At 43.1% G+C, this 19,626-nt stretch overlaps 2 protein-coding genes across 2 annotated transcripts in view; both read left to right on the forward strand.

Annotated features, from left to right (window-relative positions):
• The first annotated feature begins 178 nt into the window (after positions 1 to 178).
• On the forward strand, positions 179 to 10,215 carry commd7 (COMM domain containing 7). The gene is made up of 10 exons (XM_004086364.5): positions 179 to 238; positions 891 to 1,100; positions 2,041 to 2,094; positions 2,225 to 2,327; positions 3,775 to 3,831; positions 3,975 to 4,012; positions 4,322 to 4,412; positions 9,126 to 9,175; positions 9,248 to 9,296; positions 10,023 to 10,215. Exons 2-10 carry the CDS (start codon positions 1,023 to 1,025, stop codon positions 10,097 to 10,099), a joined length of 597 nt encoding a protein of 198 aa, XP_004086412.1. The 5' UTR covers positions 179 to 238; positions 891 to 1,022; the 3' UTR covers positions 10,100 to 10,215.
• Positions 10,216 to 18,599: 8,384 nt separating this feature from the next.
• The window catches only part of LOC144993981 (uncharacterized), a 32,935-nt gene continuing 31,908 nt past the window's right edge, over positions 18,600 to 19,626 (forward strand). The window contains exon 1 of the mRNA XM_078950094.1: positions 18,600 to 18,621. The gene's annotated coding sequence lies outside the window, so the exon portion shown is untranslated. The remainder of the gene's footprint in view (positions 18,622 to 19,626) is intronic.

The following is a 19,626-nucleotide window of genomic DNA, read 5'->3' on the forward strand; positions in this document are numbered from 1 at the left end:
AACACATACAGTTGTGAGGATCTTGTCATAAATGTATTAAGTTCTGTTCAGATTTCTCCTTTTTTAAAACTTGGGTTCTAATAAAGTTCTGGTTGGAGCAAAGAAAGGTCAAATTGAAAGGTTCACTTTGACATGACTTTGAATGCTATTTAAATAAAAATTAGGTCTTTAAGATGAACGTAAGAGTTTATTCTTCTGTTGTGTTTTGATTTAAATCATTGTTCTCCATAAAAGTTCGGTAAGTTTCACTTTTCCAGATAATGTGGTCTAATTTACCTTTATTAGGTCTAAAAATTTGTATCGATAAATGGATGAATTTGGACAAAAAGGGGGACTGCATGGTGGTGAGGTGATTAGAACAGCCGGTCCCCCTGTGTGCCCCCATCAGGCACCCCAGCCTCCCCCCACAGTCCTCCATTCATGTCAGGTTGCACTTTCTGTGTCTGGTTTTGTCAATTTTAGTTGGGTTTTATTTGACTAAATGTCTTTAGTTTTTCAGTCATGTTTAGGGGAGAGAAGTTAGCGTCATTTCTGGTTTAAAACCCTCCTGTTGATAACTGAATTTAAAAAAAAGGCAGACAGAGTAGAAAACTTAAAAATGAAAAATTTACTTGCTCCCTCAAAGAATTGTAGCATCTTTTAGAATTCAGTTATTATTTAAAACTGCTGTGTCTTTATTTGATGTGAAAACAGTTTGAGGAAGTTTGTGATTATGGGATTGAACTGTTTGTTTGCACTCAAATCAAACTTGCATTACCTCTTCATGAAATATTCATGGAATTACTTCAATGTTATTTTGCTACTTTTGCACAAAATATGCCTTTTATTTAACCAATATCAGGGATTGATGTTAACTTAATACCAGACGTCTCATTAAATTGTTTCTTCAGTTCATTCTGAAGGCAGATATCCTGTTGCTGTGCTCGTGACTTTGCCGCGCATGCGCACATCCGAAACCGGAACTCACTTGCCGTAGGAGGTTCAAATCTGGGTTAGTTTTGGAACTGGAGCGGTTCTGGAAGATGCAGCCTCAGTTCATGAAGGATGTCCCGGACTCAGTCTGCACCGACTTTCAGAACCTGAACAAACTGAACGAGCAGGTGAGGACTGGGTGGGTTTATTATGGAGCTTCCCGGTATTCCGTTCGGCAGTCCCTGTCCACAAACTGCGATTCCTGTTTGGCTGGGGGTTCTGTCCGTGCCCTGAACACTTGAAAACGTCCATAAGTCCTACAAAACTACCAGCTTTTAGCTTTTAAACGGTCAAATTAAGTGAACATGACTGGGTTTTTTTTTTATTTGGTCACGTGCTTCTTCAGGGTTCGGGGTTTGTTTTTTCAAACAATCATTTCAATTCCTTTTAAGTGTTTGTGTATTTATTGTATTAATTAATTTAAAATTTATTCATCAATTTAAGATGTCTAGATATACTAAAAAGTTCTGCATGGACTACAATAAATATTGGTCTGTTCCACCCCTACAGAGGTCTGTGGACCAGTCCTCAAATCAACCACCTGAATTTGAACATCAACTTTATTGTTCCCACACAGAGGAAGTGACGTAATAGACGTGGGATCAGACATTCATTCATGACCTACTCCATGGGTTTGTTCCAAATCGATCTTCTGCCTCTGTGTTGTTGTGTTCATCTCACAGCATTTCTATCACAACACAACGTTGGGTTTGCACACACACAACGACAGTCTCTGCAGTTTTTCTCAAAGTTGTGCGTTCCCTTTGCCCGACTGTTCTGAGAGTTTGGTTTTGTTGTTCAGCTTTTAAATACAGAAAAACTACTCAAATATGAATTCCCCCTTATGTTTGTTCAAAAAACATCCTAAAATTGAAGTTTCGTTGCTGTCTTATGACAATAGGTGACTGTGCAGCAGACTGATATTGTTTTGTGTTGAAAGGATCCTGACAGAATCGAGCTCATCCTACTTAACAATGACTCATTTTTTGGGATGCCTTATAAAATGACACACAGCTGGAGTTTCTTCTGACAGGATTTTATTGAACTTCTTTCCTCCTTCCTTTTTAGCAATTTATTCGTCTGATCGAAATTCTGTTCCAGTTTCTATTGGAGCCTAAAGAGGTAAGAGTCAAACACACAACGTCACAAAGTGTTGACAACATTAATGGTCCTTTTTGACTTAATAAACGAGGAAAAGAGACGCTGCTGCCACACTGCGTTTGCAAATAAAAGCGTGTGTTTGTGTGTGCAGACTGAGAGATTCATGCAGCAGCTCGCTGAGTTTGCAGGGCATCATGGGATGAGCGCTGGACCTCTGAAGACCCTGATGAAGAGTGTCCTCCTGGTGCCACAGGGTGGGAGAAACACTCACAGCCTCCGTGTGAGGCGGGGGGGGGGTTAATGTCAAAGTGAAAACAGTTTGCCACAAAGTAATTTCAACAAAGCAAAATTATAAAAATAAAAGTATATTAATATTTTGCATATCTATTCACCCCTTTAAAGTCAGTATTTAGTAGCTGCAGCTTTGGCTGAAATCCCTGTAATGAGTGGATCAGACGTCTGTGCACTGCCTGGCATGAACAGACCTTTTCAAATATTCAGGTCTGGGCTTTGACGCGGCCGCTCCAGAACCTTTGCCTGGTTCTTTTGAAACCATTCTTGTGTGGCTTCGCAGTAGGCTTAGGATCATCGTCTTGCTGGACAATAAATCTCTTCCCCAAACAGTAGTTCTGAAACTACGATTGTCTTCCAACATCTCAGCATAGTCTGCAACATTCATTCCCTTTTTACAAGCCTTTTAACTGCTTTCTGCTGAGAAGAAAATCCCCACACCACCATGCTGCCACCACCATGCTTCACAGTGGGGATGGAGTGTCTTGATTGTGTGCAGTGTTTGGTTTTTTTGATGGCCAAAAAGCTCAATTTTGGTCTCATCGGACCAAAGAATCTTCAAAACACAAAAAGCGCTTTTTATAAATAAAGTTTGATTTGGTGTTTGTTTTATTGACATTACTTTGTAGGAATTCGTTTTTACTTTGACACACAAAAAGGATTTTTCTTCAAAAGAAACTTTTTTTTTTTAAAGAGCAATTTTATTGACCGTAAGTGATTTATGAAGGCAAGAAGGGGGTAAAATATCCAAGGGGTGGGTGGGTGATTACTTTAGCAAGGCGCCGTACAGACGTCTAAGAGCGTTGGACCCATCGTACACGCCAACACTAGGAGCAGGCGGTGTTCAGGCTAAAACCGTTTAGGAAACCGCCTTTGGACCTTGGTTGGAGAAACTTCCTGACATTTGCTATGCAGCATTAATTACAGATCTGCTGGTTGTTTAGTGAGTTCCATGGTTTTCAGAACAGAACCTTTTATGATCAGTGTCATAAAACAGAAGTTCTGTTTCAGCAACTTTTCCAACAACCTTAGATCTTTGAGCTTTAGCTCACCAGGAAACCTTTACAGAAATAGCAGCTGCAGTCCAAACCTGCTTAAGACCAACAGGAGAGCTTTGACCTCTGTCATTGAAACTTGGGTTACACCACAAAGTATTCAGGTGAACTTTTGCTATTGACTAAATCTTTATTGTTGGATTTTAAATTCTTTAGAATCCAACAATAAGATTTCCTGGAGACTTTTTCTACATTCTGTCCCTCACAGCGGAAGTGTTTCTTTGATGAACATTACAGACCAAACTCAGCTTTTTAAGTGGAACAACTTTCAGAATCTGTGACTGACGGATATTTGTTTCCTTGCTTCGTGTCAGTATTTCGTTTAAAAGAGGGATTCTTCTTTTTTCCCCATCAGAAGCTTGCAAGAAAAACCTGACGGCTGAGCAGATCAGGGAAGACCTCATGGCCTTTGGTGAGCACACAAAGATCCTGTCAAGGAGATGACCCAACCGCATTGGCCAGATGATTCTTTGTCATGTTAAACGTTATGGGTGTGTGGTGAACAGCCTTCAAGGCTTTTGTCATCAGACAAACTCTTGTGTTTTGACTCTTCAGGACTCGGCGAGGACAAAGCCGCTCACTTCTCACATCAGGTGAGTTTTTATATCTCACCCTTTGTTTGTGCTACAAACATCCATCCATTCAACATCCACCCATCTTCTCCTGCCTGGTCACAGGGGCAGCAGTCTGAGCGGAGACCCTCCTCCATGCACAGCTTTATTTTGGGCTGCAAACACCATTAAAAGATGCATGTTTATAATGTCATGGGGGGGGGGGGGGGGGGTTCTTGGTCTTTTTAACCTCCACATCCAATCATCAGCAACATTTCTTACCCCCTATTTAAAAACTGCAGCTGGAGGTGCTTTAAAGAGTCGCCCTCATCAGAGCATTTTTCTCTGCAGTGGGCGGAGCATAATGCCAGCCTGTCCAGACGCGCCGTTGAACAGACTCTAATGGTCAACCAGCTGGTGGATATGGAGTGGAAGTTTGGAGGTAAGACTAAACCAGTTCAGAGATGTTTTGTCTCGCATGCTGGATTCACATTTTTAGGTCTGTAGAGACCGATTCACATCAGGCAAACAGGGAGACCTCTTCTTTCGCACGCAACACAACGAATGTGGAATTGTTTCTTCATGTTGCAGATCTAGTTTTGGCCCTTCTTCCACTTGATTCTGACACCGTTTTCAAGTGGAAGTCTATCTCGCATCAACACATTTGTGTAAATATAAAAAACACACATTAAAATTGATTGTGTAGCAGTGAAGAAAGCAGAAAAGAGCAGTTTCTATGGAGACAAAACCCCATCATAAGGGTTTGTAAGCAAAGTAATGACCTGTATTTTAAATGTGAGTGTCTGCTTGGACCAGAGCCTCACAACTGAAGACATTTTGGGTAAAAACATTAAAAAAAATAAACTGGTTTGTGCAGAATCTAAAAACAACAAGTCATAAAGATGTTCCAGGAAAAAACATTCAATTAAATAGCGTAAAAATAAAATTTTTTGGTGACATCAAAAAAGTAGTTTCACTAAATAGTTGCATACATCCATAATGTGTCAAGAACCTTCATGTCCTTTGTCTGGCAGAGGGATTCTCCCAGTCTGCTGTTCACAGCAAAACTCCTCCAGACTTTCTGAAACAGTTTCCTGCCGTGCGTCTTTTCGTTCCACATTTGAAACATCTTCTTCATCTGTGCTGAAGGCGGCTCGCTTCTTGTTGAAGCTTTGCCTGTTACATGTGCATTTCATCTCATCATCAGTAGATTCTGCTTTTTCGTCTTGTAAATGGCGTATACCTATATAGCGCTTTTACCCTCTTTCGAAGGGTAAAAGCGCTTTACAGTCAAAGACCCATTCACACACATTCACACACTGATGGCCGCTCCGCTGCCGAACACTCCCACCTCCCACCAACCTCCCACCAGAGGCAAAGTGGGGTTCAATGTCTTGCCCAAGGACACTTCGACACATGGGCGTGCAAGGCGGGAATCAAACCTGCAATCTTACAATCATGGGTCGACCGCCCTACCGCTGCACCACGGCCGCCCACACTTGTCTAAATCCCAAAAGTCTTCCATCATAGTCTGTAAATGTGATGTCACGGGTGCCACATGGATGGCTGAGGGAGCTAGGATGGGGGCTACGATGAGTGCATCACTGCCGGTTTCAGCTTTGTTTCTCAGAGGACGCATTGATATGCTCTGCTCCCATCATTCTTTTAATATTCTACTCTTCATCTCCCCAAAGCTTTTCAGCTGTTGTTCTTCTGTGGCTTCATGCCTCACTGATGAGGAGCGTTTGTCATCTGTAAGGCTGTGGTTCTTCTGTCTCTGGCTGGTTGTTCAGCAGGAGCCTCTGCAGAACCTCTGAACCATCTTCAAACATGACTTTGCATGACAGAGAACACATTTCAGAGGATTGCCTTAACCAACAGAAGTTTCTGGGAGTGTTCCTCGGCCCTCTTGGTCATCTCCCTGACATTAATGCAGATGAGTTATGTGGTCTTAAAGTTAGAAAACGTCCTGACCAGTATCTTTTTCAGCAGTGCACAGAAATGTCTTGGGTTCCTCCGAGGCTTTTGATGATGCTGTCCACTAAAGAGGATCTTTGCAAAGCTTGCTGAGTTTGTTTTGGAGGAACTCTATTTTAACATTATTCCATAATCTTTCCGCACACACTTAGCCTCTGCTCAGAGACGGTTCCTCCAGAACACCAATTTCAAAATTTGCAAACTTCTGTTTGGTTTCCAGAAGTTCTTGCTGTAAGTCTTGAAAAAGATATTTTTCACTAAATCCATATTCATTAAATACGACTGAGTTTTAGGGCCACCAAAAAAATAAAAACAAAGTAAAATTACGAGATTTATCTCCTAAATTTACGAGAAAAAGTCTTTTGTGAAGCTTTATTTCTGGATTATTATGGGTTTAAAACAAAGAGATTCTGAACCTTGTGGTGACTCAAAATCAGATTGTTTTCCGTGTAGCCGTCTTTCCGGGGTTCAGTGTCAGTAAAGCGGAGTTTAATGTGTAAAATAAGGAGCTCAGAGACACATTTGGGTTTAGAGGACCGCTCCAGCCTTTATTCTCTTTTTCATTCACACTTTTTTTTTTTAATCGTACAAAACGGAAGTACAATTCAAAACACAATTTTACAAAATAAACTTCAGATATGCCTGGGGAGTATACGTTACTATTTTTGGCAAATTTTATATTCATAAATGTAAATTTTCTTCATTTTCCTTTTCATTCACACACCCTGAAGTTCATTTGTCTCATTACGTCATGAACCTGTCATCCGATCACCAATGCCTAAGTATACAGTGTTCCATACGCCCCCTCCTGCAGATGAAACGTCCCGTTTCAACATAAAACAAGAAAGATGAATGAAAATTGTCTGTTATATTAGCATTACAACGTTGAAAATGCCAAAAAAAGTGCTCCTCCTCCTCAGACAGAAGCATCCAACAAACCTAGAGATCTTTAATGGAGGAAGAAAGGATAGAAGTGGACAGCTGCAGGGATACCAACGTCTTCATCAACGGCTGCAGAGATCCTGCAAAGCAACCATCAATAAATAAAACTTTAATAAATCAAAAATCAAACAAATGAGCTTAGACATTTGGAATGTTATCAGTAAACATTCAGCTCACCTGTTCAACTACCGTAAATTCCGGACTACAAAGCGCACCCGATTACTAGCCGCACCCACCCATTTTCACGTGTTTAACTACTTTTATACATACACAAGCCGCGTCGGAGTATAAGCCGCATGTATTAGGCAACATTGTCATCCTGACAAATCACGTCCTGACTCCCAGAGTAAGTGTGATTCATTAGCACTCAGTGGGAGGAGTCAGCTTTTTCCTCAGGCTCATGTATTTGAGTACACCTACATCTGCCAAACAGCATGGACCTCTATTCTGTTCACAAGTTCCTCAGTTATGGTTATTTATTTATATTTATTTATTTCTTTTTAACTTATTGACAATCTAGGTATCATACATAAAATTACAAACAGTAACCATATAATCAACATTACATCCCTCAGTTATGATGAGGAAATTTACATCCGCGATCCCCCATTTCCCATGAGTCTTAGGGGCTAAAGGCGGGGCCAATGCCCGGCTCGCCACACTGTTGTATCTGTTTAAGAATGAGCAAGTATCAGCAGTGCATGGAGGGGTGAACGGGTAAAGCTCTCCTTCCGCTTGTGTCGCGGCAGCATTATGGGAGTAACAGGGCTGGTTAAAAAACACACCAGTAAAATAAAGCAGCGGCGACTGAAAAGCACGCGCCTCAGCGCGGCGCGTGGGTCAGAAGTTTCCTTCCACAACAAACACTGTTGCTCTGCGGACGCCTCGAGTAAGCCCTGGCTGCAGCCTGCAGAATGTCTCGACGCCTCTGCGCTCCGCGCTCCCGCGCGCTCCTTGTCTCCCGTTCCTATCTTCTCCGACAGCTCTGGCCAGCGCGGCTTCAAGGAGGAGCGCTTCGTCCCCATTGCGCCGGTGAACGGAGCAAATAGTTTCTGTGCAGAGCAATCGGACTTAATACTGTACGTTTTGTGTATGAGGGGCGGATGCGTTGTTACGTGTGGGAGCCTTCAGACTGCCATCGGCCCCACAGCTCACACGACACGCAGTCTCCAGCTCACACGGAGGCTGTGAGCGTTTCAATGCAAAACTCCGCTCAGTCCTTAATAACCGTTAAAACGACCACGTCAATTTGTGTTTCCAGTCGTGTCCCGACAAAATAAAGGCTGATGTTATTCCCACATATTTACGTGCAGCCAGCCGAGTCACTATGACTCAGAGGTAAATGCACTCCTGAGCATGCGCTGTTCTCTCCGTCACGCAGCTGACCGGCTTTTCCAAACCCGTTGGTGATGGTGGATTTTTTCACGCTGCTTTTAACGATTGCTTTTAACTTGAAAGCTTCATCATATTGTAGCGGCGATCACGTGCACGTTGGGTCTAATGGCACCAAAGGATTCTGGGATGCGGCTGGGCATGCGTGTTTCTTTTTGTTGAACCATGACTGAAGTGTCTAAGACCTGAAGTCAAGTCCATGCTGTTTGGCTGCTAAGAGGTGTGTTGAATATAAATGCCTTGTGCTTGGTGTTAGATAGAGAATACAAACCATTCACTGTGTCCGAAAATGCGTACATGGCGTCCGCCAATTAATACCATAAATTAGCCGCGTCACTGAATAAGCCGCAGGGCTGTAAGCGCAGGAAAAAAGTAGCGGCTTATAGTCCGGAAATTACGGTAAGTTTAGTGGGTCTGCTCTGCTGCTGCGCGCGTTCACCTGCTGCTCTGCATGCTGCTCACTTCCACATAAACTTTATCTCGTAAAATTACGAGTTTTTTTCTTAGAAATTTATGACTTAAAATGTCGTAAATTTACATGTTTTTTTTCTCATAAATTTACGCATTTTAATCTCGTTTTTTATCACGAGATAAAATCTCGTAATTTTACTTTTGTTTTTTTTTGGTGGCCCTAAAACTCCGTCGTATTTAAATGATGCCTTTGAGTGATTAAAAGAACATTTTTTTCAAAAATGTTCAACTTCAACTTTCATGATCAAAAATGCTTTAATTTTCCCCGAGTTCTGTTTGCATTAAGAGAGCCGGTTCTGTTCTAGTCTGTAGAAGTCTGGCATTTCTGCTTGTGTTCTCCAAAACCAACACCATGTGTTTCTTATTCACACAGTAACGGTCGGCACCAGTGAAATCCAGAAGGTGGGCAGCATCTTCCTTCAGGTGAGAATCTGTGCGAGCTGAAAGGCACACGGACACGACGGCGGATGGCTGATGCTCTGCATCCTTTCACAGCTCAAACTGGTCACCAGAAAAGGAAACTCCACTGAAAACATCTATGTGGGTGAGTGTGAACCGTGATTGACGGCACTGAAAACCTTTAGTGATGCTGCTCCCGTTTACCGAGGATTCCCCCAAATCTGGAACAAACAAGTTATTCCGTTTTTGTTTTTTTAAATACAATCCAGTCAAGTTTTGAGATTTGAATGTGGGCGAGGAGGAGATCCGACCCCCACCAGTGACAGGTCAGGATGGAAGGACGGGAAAACAGGAAGATCAGAATCGCTTAGATCAGAGAGTTAACTCTCTGTGGGCCAGAAAAAGTACAAATGTGGACGTCAAAAGACCAAACTGGGTCAGAGTTTATAAAAAAAAAACCTGGAATGTCCTTTTTGTATTAATTCAATCCAAGATGAACAAAGGACAACAACAGGCTAATAAATTATAATAAAAAAATGAACGAAGTGCCAAATGTAGACAGCAGAGGAAACCAGAGATACTTAAACACATCTGAGGTTAGGAACCTGGTTCATCTATCCATTTTGGTTCTGGTCCTAAGTTCTACCAGCCGATTGCTTCCAGCTGATTTTTGACCCAATGTGTTGTTTGCTTTTTGTTTAAAATGAAACTTTGGCATCTTTTTTTACTGTTACAAATGAAAAAAAAAACAATGGACAGTTAAAACCAGACGATACCGTATCTGTTGAAAAACCCTGCAGCTTTTATAAGAGCTTTCTCACTTTTTTAGCTAGAAGCTGGAGTGACATGCACCTGTTTTGTGTTTCTGCAGAACTGACGCTGCCTCAGTTTTACAAATTCCTTCATGAGATGGAGAGAGCCAAAGCCAGCATGGAGTGTTTCAGCTGACTGTGTGTTTGCATCTGGAAGCTGGGAGTCTGAATGCCAGGATGCCTCTGTGTGTGTGTGGGGGGGGGGGGGGGGGGTAGAGAGAGAGAGAGAGAGAGAGAATGTCTGAATGCCAGGTTGCCTCTGTGTGTGTGTGTGTGGGGGGGGGGGGGGGGGGGGGGGTAGAGAGAGAGAGAATGTCTGAATGCCAGGACGCGTGTATGTGTAAGAGAGAGTGTGTGAATTATGTGTATTATGGTGTGTGTGGGGTGGTGGGGGGTGTGAGAGAGAGAGGGGGGGGGGTAGAGAGTGTGTCTGACTGCCAGGTTGCCTCCGTGTGTGTGGGGGGGGGTGAGAGAGAGAGAGAGGGAGAGGGGTAGAGAGAGAGAGAGAGAGAGTGTGAATGCCAGGATGCCTCCGTGTGTGTGTCTGCATCCCTCTGTAAGACACACCATTTTGTTTCTGTCCAACATTGAAATAGAAATAAACAGATGAAAAAACTTGTATCCCTCTTTTCTTCTTGAGCTGAAGTGTTTTTCTGGAGTGAGCAGCTGTTCTGTTGTGGCTGCAGGTCTGAGTGTGAGATTGGACCTAATGTAGAACCATGCTTTCCTTGTGGGGCATGTACCTTTGGGGGTACTACAGCACACTAAACGGGGTAGATAGAAAAGAGGCTCGTATAATAGCATCCATCCATTTTTCCAAACCCCACCAATTCTCTTTCAGGGTCACAGTGTTGCTGGAGCCTATCCAGCTGCTGTTGGGCAAAGGTGGGGCACACCCTGAACAGGACACCAGTCTAATGCAGGACCTCACACGCACACCTGGGGAAGATTTTGTCACAAATTAACTTATCAACCTGCTTTTGAACTGTGGTAGGAAGCCAGGGTGACCGGAGAACGCCCACGCTTGGACGAGGAGAACATGCAAACTCCACACAGAAAGGTCTCTGCCGAGATTTGAAGCTGGACCTTCTCGCTGTGAGAAAAGAGTGCTAAAGAAAAAGAACGAGTGTGAAGATCACAAATCATTGAAGAAAAAAGGTTCAGGGCACTGTCTAGTGGGTCTAGATGACCCAACTCCCAATGTTAAAGTGGCTAGGATAGCACAAGGGTTACATCAATAGCTTGTGAATTAAGGCATATCCATTATTGATCAGTTTGTCAGATCACATTTTTGTAATAAACTCACCTGTAGAGTAAAGAAATAGACTGAAAAGATGAGGCAAATGAAAATCTGCCTAAATGTCGTGACTTCAGCTCTTTTTCAGGAAAAACATGAATGAATGCCAAGACAGTAAACCAAGCAGGAGTTCACTTGTGGCAGAGGTCTGTGATGTGTGCAGCTGTTGGCCTGTGTGTTGCTTTGGTTTGTTGTCCTGCACACTTCCTGCTGAAGAATTTACACAGAAACGTGTTTCCTTCTGTGGAAATGGTCATTGTTTTGTTTGAGACTCTACTTTCGTGACGGGCAGGACTGCACACTCACAACCTGCACTTCACCCCCCGTGTCACCCTGAACAAACCCTTAATCTGCATGTCTCTGGGAAATGAGTCCCCTACACCCCCACACTGCTTCAGTTTCAACATGTCAACAAAAGTTCTTTATCCCTCACAAAAATGCACAAATACAAAATGTTCAGCTGCATGGAAGCAGAACACAAATACAAAAAACTGAAGCACAATTACAACTCCAGAAGTTCCCAGACTGGACAGGAAGTTTACCACCAACTGGACGTTAGTTACGACATGAGATGAATAATTTCAGTGAAACAGGAAACTTCATTTGCTGCATTCCAACATCCGTCCGTTTTGTTAACCCCTTAGGGGTCATGGGGTTGCCGGAGCCTGTCACGGCTACCGTTGGGTGAAGGCGGGGTACAGTTTGGACAGGTGAGCTGTATGTCGCAGAGCACACAATCACTCCCACGCACACTTGGGGACACTTTAGGTGAACATGCAAACTTAACATTAGCTGTGTTTCCATTACAGGTATGCACAAACATGATCAAAATTCTAGAAATGTTGAAAAAACACAATTTTGCAATAACACTGTTTCTTTTAAATCATAAGTATGAGAACAAACACAAACCAACTCAAGCGATAAGCCATTCAAAAACACGGTGACGGATGTGAACAATGCTTTGACAGCAGATACATTCAGATTTCTGCCAGGGCTCTATCGCGCATCATCATCTATCAAAGGAGACATCGGCGTCTTCTTCAGACTGTGGAGCGGCGAGGTCCTTACACGTGGGAGGAGCTACGGATTCATCCTTTGTAGGAATGTGGTGGTTGGTGATTTTCCAGAGGAGCTGTGGATTCAACAATTCCACATGACACGCTCAACTTCTGATGAGCTGTGACGCTGTGGGACCTCTGGTGGCGCCCGCTGTGCAGCGACCACAGCTGCCAGTTCCTACCAAGAAGCACATCGCCATCCGGTTGTTGGTCACGTGACTCATTTAATTTAAGAAAAAATGTTTTTCCATTGAAGTTTTATGAAATACGTTCATTTTAATACGCCTCCAAAACAACCTCCTTCAAGCACAAATAGTTTCTTTTGGATAATACAGAGTCTTTCTAAATAGTTGTGTTTCCATTAGGCAGATTTATTATCCCAGATTGACCCTGCGACAGACTGGCGACCAGTCCAGGGTATCCCTTGCCTACGCCCAAGTGGCCGGGATAGGCTCCGGCAACCCCGTGACCCCGAAAGGGAATAAACGGTTAAGAAGATGAATGAATGAATGAATGAATGAATTTTCCCAAATTGAATTTGATTAAGTTCATAGTCAATGGATAAACAACTATTGAAAGAATCCAGCCAGGCATTGAACCCAGCACCTTCTCACTGTAATGCAAGAATGCGAACCACTGATCCACTGTACAGCCTGCTTTTCAACATACCGGAACAATTATAACAAATATCCTGATGAAACACTGAACAGAGAACCTGTCTGTTCACAGAGTCCAGGATTGGTGAATCCAACTCAGACAGGATTTTAACAGCAGCAGACTTCCATGTGTTACATTTATCATGTTTGACATATTTGGATAAGTCAGCTACTGGATATAATTTACAGGTCGTGTACCAGGTCTCCTCAAGAGTTCATATATCTGAATACCTTGTAGATTATTTGTTTAGTTTGCTTTTCATATATTTCATTCTTTAGCTATATCAAACCACCCTGAACAAAACCAGAGATGGTGCCAAATCTCCGCCTTAGACACAAACCTTCTGAGTTTCTAATCATCCATTTTGTTCAGCTCTGTGAAAAAGTAGCCTGAAGTGGGATGGCAGAAGTTTGCTCCGCCCACCTCACAACGTTCTGAAACCAGCAACTGGGCTGGACATTGTAAAGTTGGAGACTCCGTTGGTTCAAAAGAATTACACTGCTCAGAAAATAAATGGAGCACCTAAATAACTCAACGGTACTCCAAGTCAGTCACACTTTTGAATCAAACTGTTGAATAAGGAAGCAACACTGTCTGATCTATTTCACATGTTTTTGAGTACCGGTAAGTGGAATAGACAACAGGTGGACATAATAAGCCACCAGCAAGACACCTTCTATAAAGAAATGGTTCTGCAAGTGCTTACCACAGACAGTATCTCTATCCCCAAAATCCCCCTGCCTTCGCCAATAAGTGGCCGGGATAGGCTCCAGCAGCCCCGTGACCCCGAAAGGGAAAAACGGATTAGAAAATGAATGAATAAAAAGAAACAGAGAAGGATATTTACAGGAAATACATTAACAGGTTAATCAGTAAATGGTTAAAGCTGTATAAAACAGCTGAGAGTGAATAACTGTGCAGACTTTCATGAGCTAAACAGCATGATACATGTGGAGTTATTGAATATTAAGGTGAAATTATCCTAAATAATAATAAAAAGCCATTATGTGCAGAGGTGCAGTCTGTTGTTATACACTCCTATCCGCTTTTAAGGAGTCTGATGGCAGAGGGAAAGAAAGAGAGTCTGGTGGTCCTGCACTCCACATTCCTGTCCCACCAGCCCGAGGGGAGGAGAGTGAGTCTGAGAGTGGGTGGGGGTCCTTGATGGTGGAGGCAGCTCTCCTGTGGACCCTGCATTTGTAGATGCTCTGCAGCGAGGGCAAACGAGTCCTGGTGATCCTGGACGCAGTCTTCACCCCTCTCTGCAGGAGTTGGCGTCCATGGCGCTAGAGCTGCCGTAGCACACTGTGATGCAGCTGGTGAGAATGGACTCAACAACGCAGCTGTAGACGTCACTGAGCATTTTCTGTGACATGCCAGACTTCCTCAGCCTCTGATGAGCTTTCTTCCCCAGCTGTGTGGTGTTGAGTGTCCAGGTGAGGTCCTGACTGAGGTGGACCCCCAGACATTTAGAGGTGCTCATCCTCTTTGCTTCCAGGTCCAGGGTAAGCAGCGGATGATGAGGGTTCCTCCTCTCCTTCCTCATGTCCACCATCATGTCCTTTGTCTTGTCTGTGTTGAGGGTGAGGTGGTTGTCCTCACACCATGTCACCAGAGTGGCCACCTCCCCCCTGTAGGCTGCCTCGTCCCCGCCAGTGATGCATCCTGTCACGGCCGCATTGTCAGCAAACTTCAGGATGATGTTGTCCTTGTGAGAAGCCACACAGTCGTGGGTGAACAGGGGTTAGAGGATGGGGCTGAGGACACAGCCCTGTGGTGTGCCAATGAGATCAGAGTAAAAGGGCCACATGTTGTTCTGCTTTGAAGATCAACTCAGAGGTGTATTACTGATGAGCTCCTGTCACTCTGCAGAAACTATTTTCTTTGAAAAAAATACAGGTTTTGGGATTTTAGCTAAAAAGAAGGCACAATCCTGATCAAAAAACCACTAAGAACGCTTTAAAAATAGATCAAAAGATGGCTGGAGTGGGACTTTAAGTCATCTAAGTCATTCTAGGGGAACACTGTCCTTCATTTTTTATATCCAGCTCTGCTCAGACACAGCTGGCTTTGATGACCATCACTGTCCGGCTTCTGCAGAGCCTGACAATGAGCTGAATCAGGTGTGGAGACGTCAGGAAGCATGGAAAACGTGCAGGTCGGTGTTCAGGAGGACCAGCACCGGCTGCTTGTATTTGGAAAAATACGTGTGAATAACTTTCTTTCTGGCGTTTCATTGTATTTGCTGTGTATGGTAACTCAATAATCTGCACGTGCTTCCATCGAATCACTTCTGAGCCACAGCCAGTGCTGCTCGCTGCTGCAATGTAGCCTGAATTCTAATCTAGGCGGCAGTGGCTCAGGTGGTTGAGCAGGTCATCGAAGGGTTGGCGGTTCGACCCCCCCTTCCCCCCAGGCAACTGTCCTTGACAAGACACTTCACCCTCCTTGCCTCCAGTGCGGCTCCACTGGGGAATGTCCTGGTGATGGTCAGAGGGGCCGTGGGCGCGGACTGGCAGCCACGCCTCTGTCATCACCAAGTAAGAATGAGGAGTGAATGAAAAATGGACACATTGAAAGTGCTTTGACAGTCTGGAAAAGCGAATCCATTATTATTATTAATGTAGTCCAAAGCATTTTTCATTCTCTGATCAAAGTTATTTTTTCTTTTTCATGTGTAATCGTCTTTAACAGCAGGGTCTGGTTCACACATACGTTTGTCATTCTACACATTGTTCAAAAAGTGTCGATTTCGAACCAAAAATATTTTTTCATAGTTTCTTTATCGCTAAAGAGAAACTTTGGAGGATAGAGACTGTCAGTCGGTGTCATTTGTGCCCCGCCACAAACTTATGCAAGACCGTCATTATCATCACAAAGGGTAGGGGTCAAGGCGGGCCTACTCAGCTCAGCACCAACAGCCACGCCCATGTAGAGTTTTAGATAGAGTATGGAGTGATATTTCTGCCACCACGTTGCACACAAAACTTTCTAACTTTCTAGTCAACGTGGTGGCAAAAAATATCACTCCATAAAACAGAGGCTTCAGATGAACATGAAACATGGCTTTTAAAGACATTTAGGTTGTGAGATTTTGGTTAAAAACTTCATAATCCTAACTAAAACATCACTGGGAATGTTTTTATATATAGAATTGTCATGGTGGATTTTATAAAAAAGTTTATAAATACCATGATAATTCGAATTTTTAATTTACTCACGACTTTTTAATCTACTACTCAATAATTGATTGCATTTATAGATGACATAAAGTGAATCCATCAAAATCATAAACGATATCAATCAAAAACGTCAATAAAAACGTTGGGTTGTACTTTCTCTATGTGTCCACTAGAGGACACTATTGACCAACCTGAAAAAAGCATTAAATGTAAACGTGTCCACACATGAAAAGGACACTAAAAAAGATGAAAAATGTACATTTATCGTCACAATACAAGTTCTCTCTTTTTCGTGAATCTGTTCTTACTTTGGATAATTTCAGTGTTTTGTGTCCCTGGGATCCTCTTTAGAAGCTTGCAGCATACGGTAAAGAGGTGGCTGACTGTCTATTTTCTACTTTAATTGTCTAATTGTATTGTTGCAAAAGTCAAGAAAAAGTTAATTTTCACATATAAATAATGTTGATTTAAATAGTTTATATTTTCAAACTGTGACCTTTATAATGTTAAATGAAGGAAGAAACATACACATGAAAGGAAAACTGGAATGCATTGGTCATGTAAATCCACATAAATTATTGGGTGATTGTGTGCAGCAAATGCGTCAAATTAGCAGCTGGGTTTTGTAAATGTGTGTTTTCCCTGCTTAGATTCAGACTTCATACCTCCCCCAGCTGACCAGGACACGGTAACCAAAGGTCCGTCCAGTGGCGGTTTTTGATATGGGCGATGTGGGCGGTCGCCCAGGGCGGCACTTCATAGGGGGCGGCATTTGCCGTGCCCGATGCGTTACACATAATGTGCTACTATATTCAAAGAGGAAGCCTGGTGCTTTTAATTTGAAATTGCTTCAGCTGCCGACACTTTACGCTTTTATTTTGACACAACAGCCTCTTAAGAATGTCTTCATCCTATTTCCTTTTCACACTTATGGTGCAAAAAAAAAAAAAAAAGATGAAATAACTCTAAGTGAAACAACGTGAAACAGGCACATGAAAAGGAATTAGGCAGAACAAACAGCCGTGCTCAACCCAATTTCGACAAAAGCAGGCAACAGGGATTATTTCCCACAAATCCTTGCTCCGACACAGCAGACCCGACGCGCACGTGACCACCGCCCTCTGCTGCAAGACGCTTGCGGCCACACCTCTTTGCGGTAGTCTTTGGAACATAAGTCAAAAAACTCGAGAGGGGGGCGCAACTCGCCGGTGGCTGGCTGAATCACACTAACAGGTGATTGGGAGTCTTTTTCTATCTGACAATCAACTCTGGGCCGCAGCTGCGCCTCCCGTCATAGAGACGGAGCCGCGTGTGTCAGAGGGAAGGGGAGGGGTTGGTGGGGGCAGACCATTTTTTATGGATTGAGGTTTTTTTGGAGGATTTCTGCTGTTGGTGTTGCACAAATTTAGGGAAATGCCAAATATTTTTGGAGTAATCCCACTGATGAATTCTATGATTTAGTCTTTAATGTTTTATAAGACATAAAAATATTAATCACAATAAGTTTTTTTTAGATCTAATCGCTCTGATATGTTTCACAAAGACATACATGACGTCTCACATTAAGAAATTATTGCTAAAAATGAAGCAGGAGTCCAGCTCTAAAAAAATGCTCTAAAAATGATAAAAGAGCAAAAAAAAAACCGGAAATATTTGATTTGTAATTTCTTATTAATATTTCCAGGCTTTCTTTGTTTTGTTCTGCAGCATGTTCATATTTGTATAATTTTGACAGAATATATTTCTATGGAGAGCAAAATATTACAAGTTATTTAGGGTTTAAGTTAACTTGTGTTCCTGTTTTTATTCATATTTATGTTCAAAAAGTTCAGATTAAAAGGTTTAAAAGTTTAGCTTTAGTGTGTTCAGTAAATGTTTATTTTCTTCGGCCCAAAACCTTAAGTGTGTTTTTAACTTAGGCCCCCTGTGTGACTGAGTTTGACCCCCCTGTAATACAAGTCTAGAAAATTCATGGAGTAAGTTAGGGGAGTAAGTTAGTGTAGAACCGCCACTGGGTCCGTCCAGCAAACATGGAATAAGATCCAGGTCCTGTGTCTGTTTGAGCACTCTCATTCATCTCCACAGAGCTTAGTAGATGGAAAACCTGTTTATGTGTCGATGCTTTAGGTCCAACATGTACACGTGTTTTTGTTCTGTGAACACAAGCATCTGGGTTGTACTCAGGCCTTTTCATGTCAAGTGGAATTTCATGTGAAAGTGTCAGAGCTGAGAAGCAAATGAGATCCTCTGACAAAACCAAATACAAGTGTTGTTCCAAACATTCAATTCAATTCAATTTCCTTTCATTTATGTAGTCCAAATATTACAACAATAGTCATCTCAATAGGCTTCAAACCAGTATTTGTATAAGAACATGAAATCAGTCATAAAACTCAATAGGTAATGCGTTAATCTTAACCCTTGTGCTGTCTTAGGGGGAAGAAAAACATGGATTAAAAAAAAGGTAAGGAGGGGGGGTCATTTTAAAAACGCATACCCCCCTTTGGTATTGACCCCAGACAGGTACACCCCGGTACACCCCCCGCAATCGAAGAGGGTCGAGTTCCTGAAAAAAATTTTTTGTACGTTTCAGGCACCCTCTATATCCCCGACTGGTAGAGGGCGCCAAACCCCCCTTTTCTTTTTTGTCCCCGTCCAGCAGAGGCCGCCATTTCTCCATTTTAGTTATACCCCCCGACCACCAGGGGTCTTGTTTTCCACCGTTCATTTCTATACCCTGCCTCTAGGGGTCACTAATACCCCATTCTCTTTTATTGCCCTCAGCCACCAGGGGCGCCACTTTTTTAGCAACCACCTTCCTCCCGCTGGTTCGTGGGGTTCGATTGACCCCAAGTTTTTTTTTTTTTTTTTTGTGTGGCCACTGAGGGGATTGGCGCTGGCTCATGGGGTGCGATTGACCCCAAGTTTTTTTTTTTCTTTAGCATTCACTCTTCTCTCATGGCCCACCACCTGGGGTCTCGCTTTACCGGTTCCCTTTCACCCGCTGGCTCATGGGGTGCGATTGACCCCAAGTTTTTTTTTTTTTTCTTTAGCATTCACTCTTCTCTCATGGCCCACCACCTGGGGTCTCGTTTTTCCGGTTCCCTTTCACCCGCTGGCTCATGGGGTGCGATTGACCCCAAGTTTTTTTTTTTTCTTTAGCATTCACTCTTCTCTCATGGCCCACCACCTGGGGTCTCGCTTTACCGGTTCCCTTTCACCCGCTGGCTCATGGGGTGCGATTGACCCCAAGTTTTTTTTTTTTTCTTTAGCATTCACTCTTCTCTCATGGCCCACCACCTGGGGTCTCGCTTTACCGGTTCCCTTTCACCCGCTGGCTCATGGGGTGCGATTGACCCCAAGTATTTTTTTTTTTTTCTGTAGCATTCACTCTTCTCTCATGGCCCACCACCGGGGCTCTCGCTTTTCCGGTTCCCTTCCACCCGCTGGCTCATGGGGTGCGATTGAC

The sequence above is a fragment of the Oryzias latipes genome, chromosome 7 (genome assembly GCF_053564925.1).
Source record: "Oryzias latipes strain Hd-rR chromosome 7, Olatipes_Hd-rR_3.1".
Lineage (NCBI taxonomy): Eukaryota > Metazoa > Chordata > Actinopteri > Beloniformes > Adrianichthyidae > Oryzias > Oryzias latipes.